This window comes from Anomalospiza imberbis, chromosome 21, assembly GCF_031753505.1.
Source record: "Anomalospiza imberbis isolate Cuckoo-Finch-1a 21T00152 chromosome 21, ASM3175350v1, whole genome shotgun sequence".
Lineage (NCBI taxonomy): Eukaryota > Metazoa > Chordata > Aves > Passeriformes > Viduidae > Anomalospiza > Anomalospiza imberbis.
Window position 1 is genome coordinate 9,134,980 of NC_089701.1, and position 13,552 is coordinate 9,148,531.

The 13,552-nt window shown below is 48.5% G+C and overlaps 1 protein-coding gene across 21 annotated transcripts in view; it reads right to left on the reverse strand.

Moving 5' to 3' along the window:
- The window catches only part of CACNA1B (calcium voltage-gated channel subunit alpha1 B), a 300,242-nt gene that overhangs the window by 157,555 nt on the left and 129,135 nt on the right, over positions 1-13,552 (reverse strand). For all 21 annotated transcript variants that reach the window (XM_068211531.1, XM_068211529.1, XM_068211532.1 and 18 more), the window contains one exon: positions 2,274-2,377. In XM_068211531.1, coding sequence (XP_068067632.1) covers positions 2,274-2,377 — 104 coding nt within the window. The remainder of the gene's footprint in view (positions 1-2,273; positions 2,378-13,552) is intronic.

The following is a 13,552-nucleotide window of genomic DNA, read 5'->3' on the forward strand; positions in this document are numbered from 1 at the left end:
ATCAGCAACAGATGAGCAATTGCTGAGCTAACCCCATTCAGGGGTTGTTTGTGGATTCCCTAACCCTCAATCAACTTTGTTTTATTGAAACAGGGAGGGGGGTGTTGCCAGGAGTCTCCATAGCAGGAGCTGGAGCTGATGCTGTCCCTGGGATGTGATGGCTTTGTGTCCTTAAGTGAAGCTCTATCCTATGGAAGTCAACTTCTCCATGCCTTTCTCCATACAGAAACCCAAGCAAATAATGACTCCAAATGAAATTTCTCTTTTTTTCCCCTTTTTTCCATTGTGCTGTCTGGGCTTTTGGCTGCAGAGCACATTGACAACACTATCTGCTTTCAGAGGGGCTTTCCTTTTTTCTGGTGTCTTCTTACCACTCCTCCATTTGGATATAGAAACATGGAATGGTCTGGGTTTAAAAGGAGTTTAAACTTCATCCCATTCCACCCCCTGCCATGGGCAGGGACACCTCCCTCTGTCCCAGGCTGCTCCAAGCCCTGTCCAACCTGGTCTTGGACACTTCCAAGGATCCAGGGGCAGCTTCTCTGGGCCTCTCCACCCTCACTGAGAAGGATTTTATACATTTTATATCTTTTTCCTTCCCTGCTCAGCAGCTCCAAGCCCACCAGGAGCCCTGTGCTCCACACCTGCAGTGTGATGTTTATTTCCTCAGCCTCTCCCCAGGAATTATTCCAGGCAAGGACGTCAAACCACTCTGTGAAACAGAAATTAAAGGCTCCCCTCTGTGAGGATGATTTTCTCATCCTCACCACTAACAAAGGGAATCCTGCACAGAGCTGTGTTTTTAAGAAGAGATACACATTTATGTAATATTCATATTTTGCCCCAAGCAACAAGAGGCTTTCAGTAGAGCCAGACAGAGGTCTCCAGCTCCAGCTCACCAAACCCCTTTGATTCCAGCACAAAGGAACAGGAGCCTGCAGGATGTTGGGTGGGTTTAAATCCCACTGTGGAATGAGGGAGATAAGGCACCTAATGAACCACACTCAGCCCTGCTGGGGTAATCCCTGAAAATCAGCCATCAGACAAAGCTTCTGATACACCAGGATGCCCTATAAATGGATTTGATCAGTTATAAATGGATTTGATCAGTTTTTGATCAGTTATAAATGTATTTGTTCAGTTGTTGATCAGTTATAAATGGATTGATCAGTTATTGATCGTGATGATTATTCCTGCACTGAAGGGTGTGACACAGCCTCACCCACAGCCCTCTCCCCTCCTCAAACACCACTGCACTGCTGCCCACAACTGTGCTTTGAGGAGGAAAATAATAACAAAATAATACAAATCAGCATTGATATGTTCTTTGGAAAACACTTTCCTTTCTCCAGTCCCTCTAAAAAGGCAGAGGAAAGGTGAAGCACTGAAGGGCTTTTACCACACAGCAGAAACGACTAATTTTTTCTTCCCCTGCTGCCAAGAGGAAGAAAAAAATCCAGATTTTAATACATTTCTATGATCTTAATTTCCTGCATGATCTATGAAGAAACTCAGCGCAAAACGAGGTGCCAAAGTCTGAGAGCTTTCTAGTCCTGGAGTGTGTTAATTCCAGATCACATCTCCCCAGATGCTGGGAATGTTCCAGCTTCAAACTTGGCACCTTGATTCCTGCAAAGGTCCAAACCCAAAACTCAGCTGCAACAAACACCAAATCCCTGTCTGACCCCTGGGTTTGAACATCAAGGGGCCAGTGTGTCCCCAAAATCCAGACATTGGCTCAAGCAGGCAGAGATCAAACAAGCAAAACAAGTCAACAAAAAAATCAAATGCAAGAAAACAAAAAACCACCACCAAAAAATTCCCAAACCTGAGATCTTTTAATTGCCTTGAGTTTGAGTTCCCCTTTCCCCAGGCTGCACAGTAGCACCAAATGCATTACCCACATTTCCACGTCCCACTCCAGCATTTTAGTGGCACCAGCAGGTTCCTGATGGAACAGGAAGTTTTCAAGGAAGCACAAAAGTGTTGGCTGCACTGCCCCAAATCAGTCTAATTCCACACTAAAGTTCACTTCACTCTTGGCTCTGGATTCAGAATCATCTCAGTGCAGGGTTTTTCACCAGCCTGTCCCCCCCCATCCTAGGATTGTGCAGAAATATCCCCCTGCAAGGAGAGGATGGGATGGGATATGTGGGAAGGGGACACAGTGTGATGTGTCACCCATCTCTCTCAGCAGTATCCCCCCAGAGCCAAAATCAACACATCCTCCCTTTTAATATCCAGGCGGGGACAGAAATTCATGAGTGCCTTACCCTGATAAGACGCCCAGCACCAAGTTGAGCATGAAGAAAGAGCCAATGATGATGAGAGGGATGAAGTAAAGCCAATTCCAGGTATTTCCTGCAGCGTCGTTTGTCTGGAAACAAAGGGGAAAAGGAGAGATAAACACAAGTATTATTTCACCTCGAAAAGAAAACCACAGAGAACCTGCAGGGCAGAGGAGATTCCCCTTGGAATTCCACAGGAGTGTCCCCCACTGATGTCCTGGTCAGTACTGCTGTGTTCACCAGCTGAAATTCCAGCCAAATAACTGCTTGTCCCAACATCCACACCATGGTTTTTCCTCAGCTCTAGTGGAGAGATCCCTCTGCTATCTCTGCCAATGACCTGATGAGGGGATGGAGTACACAGGCGACACCAGGCTGGGCAGGACGTGGATGTGCTGGAGGGCAGCAGGCCCTGCAGAGGGGTCAGCCCAGGGTGGATCCATGGCGTCAAACCAATGGGCTGAGTGTCAACAAGGGTCCTGTCCTTGGGTCACAGCTCCAGGCTGGGGCTGGAGAGCTGGGAAAGGCCCTGGGATGCTGTAACAGTGGCTGGACATGAGCCCAGGTGTGCCCAGGTAGGCAAGAGGCCAATGGCACCTGGGCTGTCCCAGCCATGGTGTGTCCAGAGTAGTGACCACTCTTGTGCTGGGGCACCTCAAATCCTGTGTCCAGTCCTGAGCTCCTCAAGAAGGACCCTGAGGGGCTGGAGTGTGTCCAGGGAAGGGAACGGAGCTGGGGAAGGGCTGGAGCACCAGGAGAGGCTGAAGGAGCTGGAAAGGGGCTGAGCCTGGAGAAAAGGAGGCTCAGGGAGGACCTTGTGGCTCTGCACAACTCCTGACAGGAGGGGACAGCGGGTGGGGTCGGGCTCTGCTCCCAGGGAACAGGGACAGGAGGAGAGGGAACTGCCTCAGCCTGGGCCAAAGGAAGTTTAGACTGGATATTAGGGAAAATTTCTTCATGGAAATGCTGCCCAGCCATGGCACACCTGCCCAGGGCAGTGGTGGAGTCCCATCCCTGAAGGGATTTAAAAGCCATGTGGGGGACATGGGGACATGGGCTGGGGGAACCATGACCTTAAAGGCCTTTTCCAACCTAAACAATTCCACAGCTCCAGGCTGACCCTGCTGCAGGACCTAAACACATTTTGAGGTGGCCTAACCCTGTGCAGGCTTTCTGCAGCAGCCTCCTCCCTCCCCACCTCACCTCTAACTCCCAGCACCACATTTCCATCTGAATGGAGTGTCCTAGACGGCAAGGCAAGATGTATTCAATTGCCATCTGTTGGAGGTGTGGCAGTTATCTTCTCTTATTTGGGCAGTTTTCTTTATCTCTTCCACAAACCAATCCTCCCCCCAGGAGACATCTGCTGTTAATGGGCTATTGAGTGTCACTGCATGACAGAAAATTACAGCATCCCATCATGAGATGTTCGGCCCAGAGGGAGGAGCCAAGCATTCCTAACTGGATATAATCTTGAGTTTCTGGCCCACCAGCACAGCTTTTTTTCTGTGCTGGATTTTCCCAGAGGAACAGCTGCCTCTTCCACTGCCTCTTCAGAGGAAGACTGCACCCTTTTCTACAAGATCACTACTCCAACAGAACAACACCTGACACTCCAGGAGGACTGCAGCCACAATTCCAATTGGACTGCTACCAACACCCTGTCCACCAGGGTGTCAGGTTGTATTCTGACTCTGTCAGTGTTGTTTTGGTTCACTGCATTGTTTATTTTATCTTTTATTTTCTTCCCTAGTAAAGAACTGTTATTTCAGCTCCCATATTTTTGCCTGAGAAGTCCCCCTTAATTTCAAATTTATAACAATTCGGAGGGAGGGGGTTTACATTTTTTTTTTCCATTTCAGGGGATGCTCCTGCCTTCCTTAGTAGACACCTGTCTTTCCAAACCAAGACACAGAGCCACTCCAGCAGGGAGCCACAGCCTTCCCTAAGGCCGGGCTGCAGTTCAGCCCAGAATCTGCTCACACCCAGACAAGGAGTCTGCAAGAAAGCCGGGATCTCTGGAATGATGGAGTTCCACATCTGCTCACTCAGCACCTCGGGCTCCTGCCAGCCAAACCCACCCCGAGCAGGCAGCAGTGGGAGATGAACAGGAGGGAAGGGTGGTGCAGTTTATGACAAAGTTTCTGCATTCATCAGCCACGAGGGAGCTCTTTGGGGAAGTGCTGAACAGGAAAATGCCACATGGCCATTGACAGAATCCCAGTGCTGAGGAAAATGCAAATTCCTCTCTTGTGCGGAAAGAATGCAGCAATCTGAGGATCTGATGTTGGGTGGAAGGAAAGGGAGAAGGGAAACAAAAAGGAAAGTAAAGACTTAAACACATTCTTCTCATCCTCCTCCTTCCTCCTGCAGAGGGTACAGAAGAACAGGAACCCCGAGCTCACCTCCCTGCCCAAAGGCAGAGCCTGCAGAGCTCAAACACCAACCTGGCAAAACCTGCATTAATTCTGATATTGGTGCTTTAACTTATTATCTGTGATGCTTTTTGGTCACTGCTCCCAATCATATACCCAAAAGTAATTTTGCTTGCAGGATTCACAGAAGGAAATGCTTTAAATGTGCTTTACCTCAGCCATGCATGTACATGGTGCCACCTGAACAGTCTCTGTGTAGGAAGTCACCCGATGAACAGGCAAAACCTATGTGACAGCATTTCTGTCAGGTGATAACATTTATAACACTGATACAAGTAAACTCTTGCATTCTCCTTGTCCTCATGCAGAGGGTAAAGAAAACCAGGAACCCTGAGCTCAGCTCCCTGCCCAAAGGCAGAGCCCACAGAAAGCTGCACTCAAACACCAACTGGCAAAAACTGTGTTCATTCTAACTTCAACTTATTATCTGTGATGCTTTTGGCCAGTGCTCCCAATCATATTTCCAAGAATAATTTTGCCTGCAGGACTCAGAAAAGGAAGCACTTTAAATGTGTTTTACCTCAGCTATGCATGTACTTGGTGCCACCTCAAAAGTCTCTGTATGAGAAGTCACCCAATGAACAGCAAACCCCAAACTGTCAGAGTATTTCTCACAGATGATAACATTTATAACATTTATAACACTTCTATATAACATTTATAGCACTGACACGAGTAAATAGCCCCGGGGTTTGTTAATAGGGTGCATGTCTGCACAAATCCTTCTTCCAGGATCAAACACGAGATCAGCATCTCCCCAAATAGCAAAGAGCAGTCAGGAATGTCTGTGTCAGCTGATCAGTGACTCAGAGGAGAGGAATGGGCACTCACCACAAACCTCAAGGCAGAACCAGCACGTGAGGGACAAATGTATCTCAGGAGAAACAGCCCAGAGCAGAAATGCAGGGAAAGCTCTGAGCTGCCCAATTAGGGCTCTGAAGGACTTTGGAATACCTGACATCCCACCCCAATTCTTCATTCCTTGGTTTGGCTTTCTGTTCTTCTCTCTCTTTGCTTTCAGCTCTCTCCTTGCCCTGTTCTCCTACCCTGCATCTCTGCAGATGGGCTCGGAGGCAACAGGGAAACTCATCCTCAGTGCTTCCTTCCCAACATCAGGGGAAAAGGAGCCAGTGATGATGAGAGGGATGAAGTAAAGCCAATTCCAGGTGTTGCCTGCGGCATAATTTGTCTGGAAACAGAGAAAAAGGAGGAGTGGGGAAGTGTCCGGGGCAATTTTATATTTAGGGTTTTAAATTTAGGGGCTGTCCTTCAGTTTTCATCTTGTCAATCAAACATCTCTGGTTGTAGCAAGCAGATCCCATCCAGGGAGAGCTGGGAACGCTGGGAATATCCCATCAGGATATTCCATGGTTCTGTGAGGCTGGGAATGCTGTCAGCCAGCCAAGGGGGGCTGGAGAGCCCACGGGGGGGAGCTGGAGGAAGGAACAGATGGGAGAAGGGAAAACCACATAAACATGCAAAGGGAGTGCAGCGGGTTCACAGCTGCCAAATGATCGTTTATCGTCTATTTCTCCATTTGAAGCCCAAACTTGGCTACAGATCCACAATTCCATGCCATGATCAAAGCCCTTAAAAACGAAATGTGTTGAAATACAACCAATTAACCACCCTTCCCTGAGCATTTGCTGGATTAGCTCCTGCTCAGGGCAGGGCAGGGCCTGGCTCTGTTTGCTCTGCCTCGCTCACGAGGATCCAGGACAAACTCCACTTTGGATATGGTGACAAACACCAGGCAAAAGTGGTGACAAAGTGCTCCGGAGAAAGCAGAGCCTTCTTGGATGTGCAGCACCTTTCCCAGTGCTCCCAAGTGTGATAGATGAGAAATGCCGTGGTTGGCTCTCACAATTAAAAGGCAAATATCCTGTATATATGTTAGGAGAAGTTCTATAAAGCTATAGTTATGTTTTATCACAATTAAATGCAAATTTCATGTATATATGTTAGGAGAGGTTTTATAGATTCATAGTTATTTTTTATCACAATTAAAAGGCAAATATCATGGATATATGTTAGGAGAAGTTTTATAGATTTATAGCTATGTTTTACCCCCCTTGTGTTGTTATCGGGGGTGTCCTGGTTCTGGGACATTTGGGAGGGTGGGCTCGTTACCACGGCAACAGCTGACCTCCAAAAAAGATGTCAGGAAGTGATCTCCAGCACTGGGCAGCGAAGGAGGAGTCCATGGACAGAACTTTGGGAGGGACTGAAAGGTTAAAAGGTGAAACTTCCATGTGGGTTGTGAACACCCACATGGATGTGAGCACCCATTGTGTGGGTGAGCACATGGTGGGAAAATCCTCTGCTCCCCACGCCGTAACATTTCCTCTATTCAGTCTTCTGTTGTATTTTTTGTTAAGGTTTTAATAAACCTTTTAAATGTTTTGGAAGTGAGTCTTATTTCTCACACAAGTGAGCTGGAACCCAAGCACAGGGTACGGCCCCGGCTCTGCCACAGGGAGAGGCTTTAATGGCTCAAAACCTCTTTGCTGCCAGGAAAACCAAACTCCTTCCCCCAGGGAAAGCCCCCAGAGTCTCACAGGCAGCTCTGTCTGCCCTTAGCCCTTCATCCACAGAGCCACTGAGCTCCAGCCTCACTCATTAAGCAGGAGGAGCCAAGAGATCAAATCAATTTTTATGTTCCAGCTACAGCATTTCACTGCTGTAACGTCTGGCCGTCTGTCAGTGCCTCTCGTGCCCACAGAGACATAACAGGAGGGCAAGAGAAAAGAAATACTCAACACAACGTGCCAGAATTCCAGCCAGAAATTCAGGAGGGGCTCACAGGGGGCTCTTACGCTGCTCCTGAGCCTTCTGTTAAAAACAGCCATGGGGCTCTTCACAAGCACCCCCAGAGCAGTGCCCACACCCGGCCCCAGGAGTGCCCCAGGCATGGAAAGATCCACGTCCCCTAAATGTGACAGCACAAGGCTCCCACAGCTGCACAGAGGGAAACTGAGGCAGCTGAGGGGCACTTTCGGGGCCACAGTGATCTCCATCTCAAACATCTCAAGCCCACATAAACTCTCCAGCCCGTGGAGTGCTCTCCCTAAAAGTCTGAGCTCTGCTCAGCCCCCAGCTGCTCCCACCCCTGACATGGTACTTGTAGCAGGACGTACCCAGCATGTAAAATACCCAAATACCCAATTCCTAAATCGCCAAAAGCATCCCTCCAGCCTGTTCCAGGTGACTCTACTCCATCAGCTACCCTGGAGCTGCTGTCCCTGCCCACAGCTGGCTGTCACAGGACAGCCTTTCTCTGCTCTCTCCCTATTGATGCTTTTTTGGGATCTCTAAAAACAGAGGCCAGACAAGATTAAGTCAATAAAAAGCAGGAATATTTATTGAAGGGCCTTCAGGTACATTTAGGGCAGACAAAGACCCCAAGGGGCTACACCCAAAATGGACAATGGGTCACGGGTTTTCACACTTTTATAAGTTTGGTCCATTTGCATATTGGGGGTTCATCTGCCAATTCCAGCTTCAGGTCATGAAGTCATTTACCCCAAGTTTGCTCCCCCCACAACTCACTTTTGTTTCCATCTCTCAGGGCCTGAGGCAGTGAGGTGTCCTTGATTGCCAGGCCTGGAGAGGAATTGTTGTGTCTGCCCAAAATGGGAAAGCAGCAGCTCACACTGGGTGTGGAGTTTAGAGTTATACACTAAAGAACTGCAGGGTTACAAATATATGGAAAACAGAAAAACTCAAATCCCAAGGGATCACTATATTGGCTCTGAGCACCAGGGGCTCTCTCGTCCCTCTGTGCACAGTGCTGGTGTCCTCAGGCAGTGACAGCACGGCCACCCCTCGAGGTGCAGGGATCTGTGGGGGAATTTTGGCAGCTGTAACAGAGTCAGAAGCCAAAATCTGCTGTTCTTTAATCCCCCTGCAGGGGATTAATGCCCTGAGCTGCTGAACGGGCATTCCCCAGCACAGCACACGGCACTTCCCAGCACCAGCTTTGTGCCGAGTCCAGGAGCAGAGCAGGGCCAGGGTTAATCCTCACTTTGTGGCTCAGGCACACAGAGCTGCTCAGCCCCTGCTTCCCCGTGTTAACAAGGTGGCAGCTGAGTCTGGTTATTAATTCATTCCAAGATCCCTTTTGAAACAATCGACTTGAAAGCAGCCAACTGCTGCTTGTACTGCAGAGCCCAAAAACTCCCTTTTATCACCTCTCATCTCCTTTCCTGCGGCTCTGGCCATCGTCTCTTTCCCAGGGCTGCTCCAAGGGGCATTTCCTCATCCCTGGAAGTACCCAAGGCCAGCTTGGATGGGGCTTGGAGCAATCTGGGACAGTGGAAGATGTCCCTGACCACAGTGGAGGTGATCTTTATGGTCTCTTCCAGCCCAAACCAATCTGGGATTCTCATTCTTGTTGCTGCAGGACCAGCAGCAGCTCTGCTCCAGCCCCACCCCATCACCAGGAAATGGCCAAAAAAGCCTGGCCTGTTCCAGCATCCCTCTCCCAGCCCATCTCCATCCCCTCACTGGCTGCCCAGGCTCTCTGCCTGCTCTTGGCTCCTTGCTCCCCATCCCCAGGGAGCTTCAAGGTTCACCAGATCATCCCAGGTCCCACTGCTGACTCCATCAAAGGGAGCAGGAGCTGCTTTGGGAGGAGAAGGAACATCACACAAAATAACCTTTAATGTGAAAGACAAACAAATAAGGGGCTGCCATGTTTCCTGAGTGGGGGTCAATAATGGGATTTAATTGGACAGATACAGCCAAACACCACAGACCATTTGCTTTAACCATGTTTCTAATCAAAATAAAAAACACAGCACACCTAGATTTACTCATTGAATCTAATCAATGGCACGGCCTGACTTATTCAGGGCAATTAAAGGGTAATATTCCCTTAGGTAAGTGCTTTTGCATTGAGAACTCTCAGCTGTCTTGGAGAGATGAACTCTCTTTACCCTGTATCTGATTTTTCCCAACTCTTTTCCTCACTTTTTCTGATAATTAGCAAAGCTTTTTACAGGTGATTTATTTCTATCTGTTCATATTCTTACATTTAAATGAACACAGAAATTACTAAGAATAATAAAAAAAAAATATTACAAGCATGTACAAGAGCACCTGGAACCTGCCTTACAATGAAAACAGAAGGAGAAAAAAGACTTTATTTAAAAAGGCTTTCATATTTTAAACCTTCTGAACCCTTTCTGACCCAGAAACACCACCGAGCCCTGCACTGAGGAGATCTCTGCTGCAATCCCCAACCTGCCAGGAGGTGAAATTGGGTCACAGCCAGGTGAAAGGTGAGCTGCTCACACATTCCCCAGCAGAGCAGAGAGAGAAATCCCAGTTCTCAAGTGCTGAATGAGATGGATGCTGAGAACTGGTCAGAGATAAAAGTCAGATAAACTTTCACAGGCATTGCTCTGTGAAGTTTTGTGAAAGTTCAGAGAAGGAATTAAAACAATTCTTAATCTTTACAGCTGGTGTTTTCTCCTAAGATGTTTACAAGAGGGTGTTGTGCCTAATTAGCCAATGGTGTGAGGGATATTGATGGAGGACCAAGCAGATCCACCTGTATCATAAGTGTCTATAAATAGTGTGTGGTTTTCAAAAAAATTGCATTTTGCCTTCTGAGACCTTGGAACCTGTGTGTCACTTTATTCACCTGTCCTCAATACAACAGCGACACTGAGCCCACTGCTGCTCCAGAGAGCACCAGGATCTGCAGAAAGCCTTTCCCCATCCCAGTTTAAATGTCATCTTGGCTCAAATCCAGCCCAGTTTCTCTGGATTCTGACTCTCAGATGTTCCAGTCCATTTTTGGGAGCATCTGGTGCTCGGCTCTGCAGGGCCTCCAGAGCCCAATTCAGCTGGCACAGGAACATCCCCATGGACACCCCGGGGCTGTGCCACCCACAGGAAGGACGTGGCAGAGCCTGGGCTGCTGTGTGAGAAGGATAAAACTGGAATTGGCTTCTCTCGGGTGTAGCTGGGTGTGTACTCAATTCCCACCTGTCAGAGCTGGGGCAGGTATCCTCTGTGCATTGGGCACTTTTCTTTATCTCTCCCACAGCCAATTCTCCCTCCAGGAGATCTCTTCTGTTCATGGCCATTGAGTATCCCTGCATGGCTGAGAAAATTCCATCATCCCTGGGGAGAGGCTCCGCCCAGGGGAGGAGCCAAGCATTCCTACCTGGATACAATCTGACCTTGGAACACCACAGCAGCCTTTGCCCACTGCATTCCCAAAGGAGCAGCTTTCTTCCCCACTGCATTCCCAGAGGAGCAGCTTTCCTCCCCACTGCATTCCCAGAGGAGCAGCTTTCTTCCCCACTGCATTCCCAGAGGAGCAGCTTTCCTCCCCACTGCATTCCCAGAGGAGCAGCTTTCTTCCCCACTGCATTCCCAGAGGAGCAGCTTTCTTCCCCACTGCATTCCCAGAGGAAGCCCAGGCCCATCCCCACCAGCCCTGGAGCTTCAGAGGAAAACTCCACCCTTGTGCAGGATCCCTGCTCCAGCAGAAGCACAGCTGGCACTGCAGGAGGGCTGAGCCACCATGGGATGGGACTGCTGCCACCACCCTGAGCCACAGGCTGCCAGTGCCTGTTCTCACTCTGGCAGTGGTTTGTTTTGTACTATTTTATTTTTATTTTATCTTTCCTGTTAAAGAGCTGTTATTCCTATTCCCATATCTTTACCTGAGAGCCCCTTAATTTCAAAATGATAATAATTCAGAGGGAGGGGTTTACATTTTTCATTTCACTGAAGGCTCATGACTTCCTTAGCCAGTTCTGTTCAAACCAGACAGGGTTTAATGAAATTAGTGGCTGGTCCAAATGGAGCTCTGGGTACAGCAAGATGGGGTTGGGTTGGGGTTCAGAGCTTCTCCTCACCTGGAGTCAGGTGGGTCAGAGCAGGTGTCACTGTTGAGAGAGGGAGGGAATTAAAGTGGAAGAGCCCCCAGCAAGCTGCAGGGGACTGGGAGCCAAGCTCAAACACCACTGCTTAGGATTTTAACCTGCTTATGTCCTCTGTGAAGAAAACCCCTCAGCTGGAAGTTTCCATGGCTGGAAGTGGGATGGACAGGATTTCAGGAGCCTCTAAACTTCATGCAAGGTCCAGACAACAATTTGAGACTGGAGACACAGCCTTAAGCTGCACCAGGGGAAGTTTAGGCTGGGAATTAGGGAAAAACTCTTCACTGAAAGAGGGATTGAGCACCGGAATGGAGACACTGTCCCTGGACGTGTTTAAAAAACACTGGATGTCACACTCAGGGCCAGGGTTTCATTGACAAGGTGGTGTTAGGTCATAGATTGAGATCTTCAAGTCTGAACATCTTTTCCAGCCCAGTTCTGAGGTTCTCTGATCTGATCTCCTCTGAAAGCACATCGTAACTGTGCCTTTGTGGGGGGTTGGACACCAGGAAGGATCCCATGGCAGAAGTGTTTCCTGGGAGCCCTTTGGGATGGGGTGAGCAGTTGTAGGAAAAGCCCTCAGAGAGTCCCCAGTGGCCTCTGCCCTCTCCTCACCCCAAAGTCCTGACAAAGCCTGAGCTCCTGGGAAGAGACCCCAAAGCCCTGCACATTTACACTCAAATCCATGCTCCTCTGAAGATCCTCACTCTTTGAGGTCTTTGAGCTACTCCACTCCTCCTTTTCACCTGCACACACATCTAGATCACCTCTCCCTTTAGGATTCTCATTTTCCACCTTTTATTTCCTCTGACAGGACTCAGAAAGTGCCAAAGAAGAGTGAAGGGAGATATAATTCCCCCAAATACACCAATCCAGAGCTGGGCTTTCCTCTGAAAGCATCCAAATGCATAAAATCAACACAAATATGAGAAGACTCCGGGTAAAATCCTCAAAGCTGGCAGCATTTTAATTTTGCACAATAGCAGTAGATGTAGGAACACATTTTAACCGTAGCTGTTGCAAGCAATATTAATGTTAATTCAGCCAAGTTTAAATAGAAGCAAATCCTCCCCTTTTTTTCTCCCCTTCTGCAGAGCTGGGGAGGCTGAAAAAGTAAAACCACTGCTGTTTTATGCCTTGATCCAAAGGCTTATGGCACCAATATATCAATGCATAAATATGCTAACAGGGTTTCTTGATAAAAAATTCATTCTTTCCCAGCTAGCATGAACTCACTCAGCTGCTTTATTCATGAGCCTGACTGGCACTGGGAAAGCTCTGCCACTGTCAAAAATAACAGGCTGGCCAAGGGGCTCTACCTCTTTTTAATGTTTTTATTTTGATTTCATAGCTTCTCCTCCCTTTCTTTTATTTTTAAGCAGCTGTGGGCTTGAATTATGGATGGAAACTCGGTGCAGACTGTTCCTGTTGGGGACAGGTGAGGCACGTTCAGGGTGAGGAAGGGCAGCCTCTGGCTGGGGTTCTCCAGAGGAAGTTTTGCCCTAGCAAACACCTGCCCAGCCCCTCTCTGAGCCCCACGGGGCACTTATCTGGAAGATAAGGAGGATTTCAGGCCAGGTTAGATGAGGCTTGGAGCAGCCTGGTCTGGTGGAAGCTGTCCCTGTCCTCAATAGGGAGGCAGGAACCAGATGATCTTTAAGGTCCCTTCCAACCCAAACCATTCTGTGACTCTCTGAGGATGCAGTTTACACATTTTACCACAAATCTAAAAGCCACAGAGCTCATGAGACCAAGTAATTCCAGCAGTTCAACAAAATGGGACTCAAGCTGAGATGCTGCAGGGGCAGCCAGTTCATCCAGCAAAACTCCAAATATTCTGATTCCCACCAGCAGTGCCTCAGTCACCCATCCTCAGGTTTCTCTGAGCACACAAGACTTGCATTTTCTGGGAAGGGGGCACAAGGAGAGC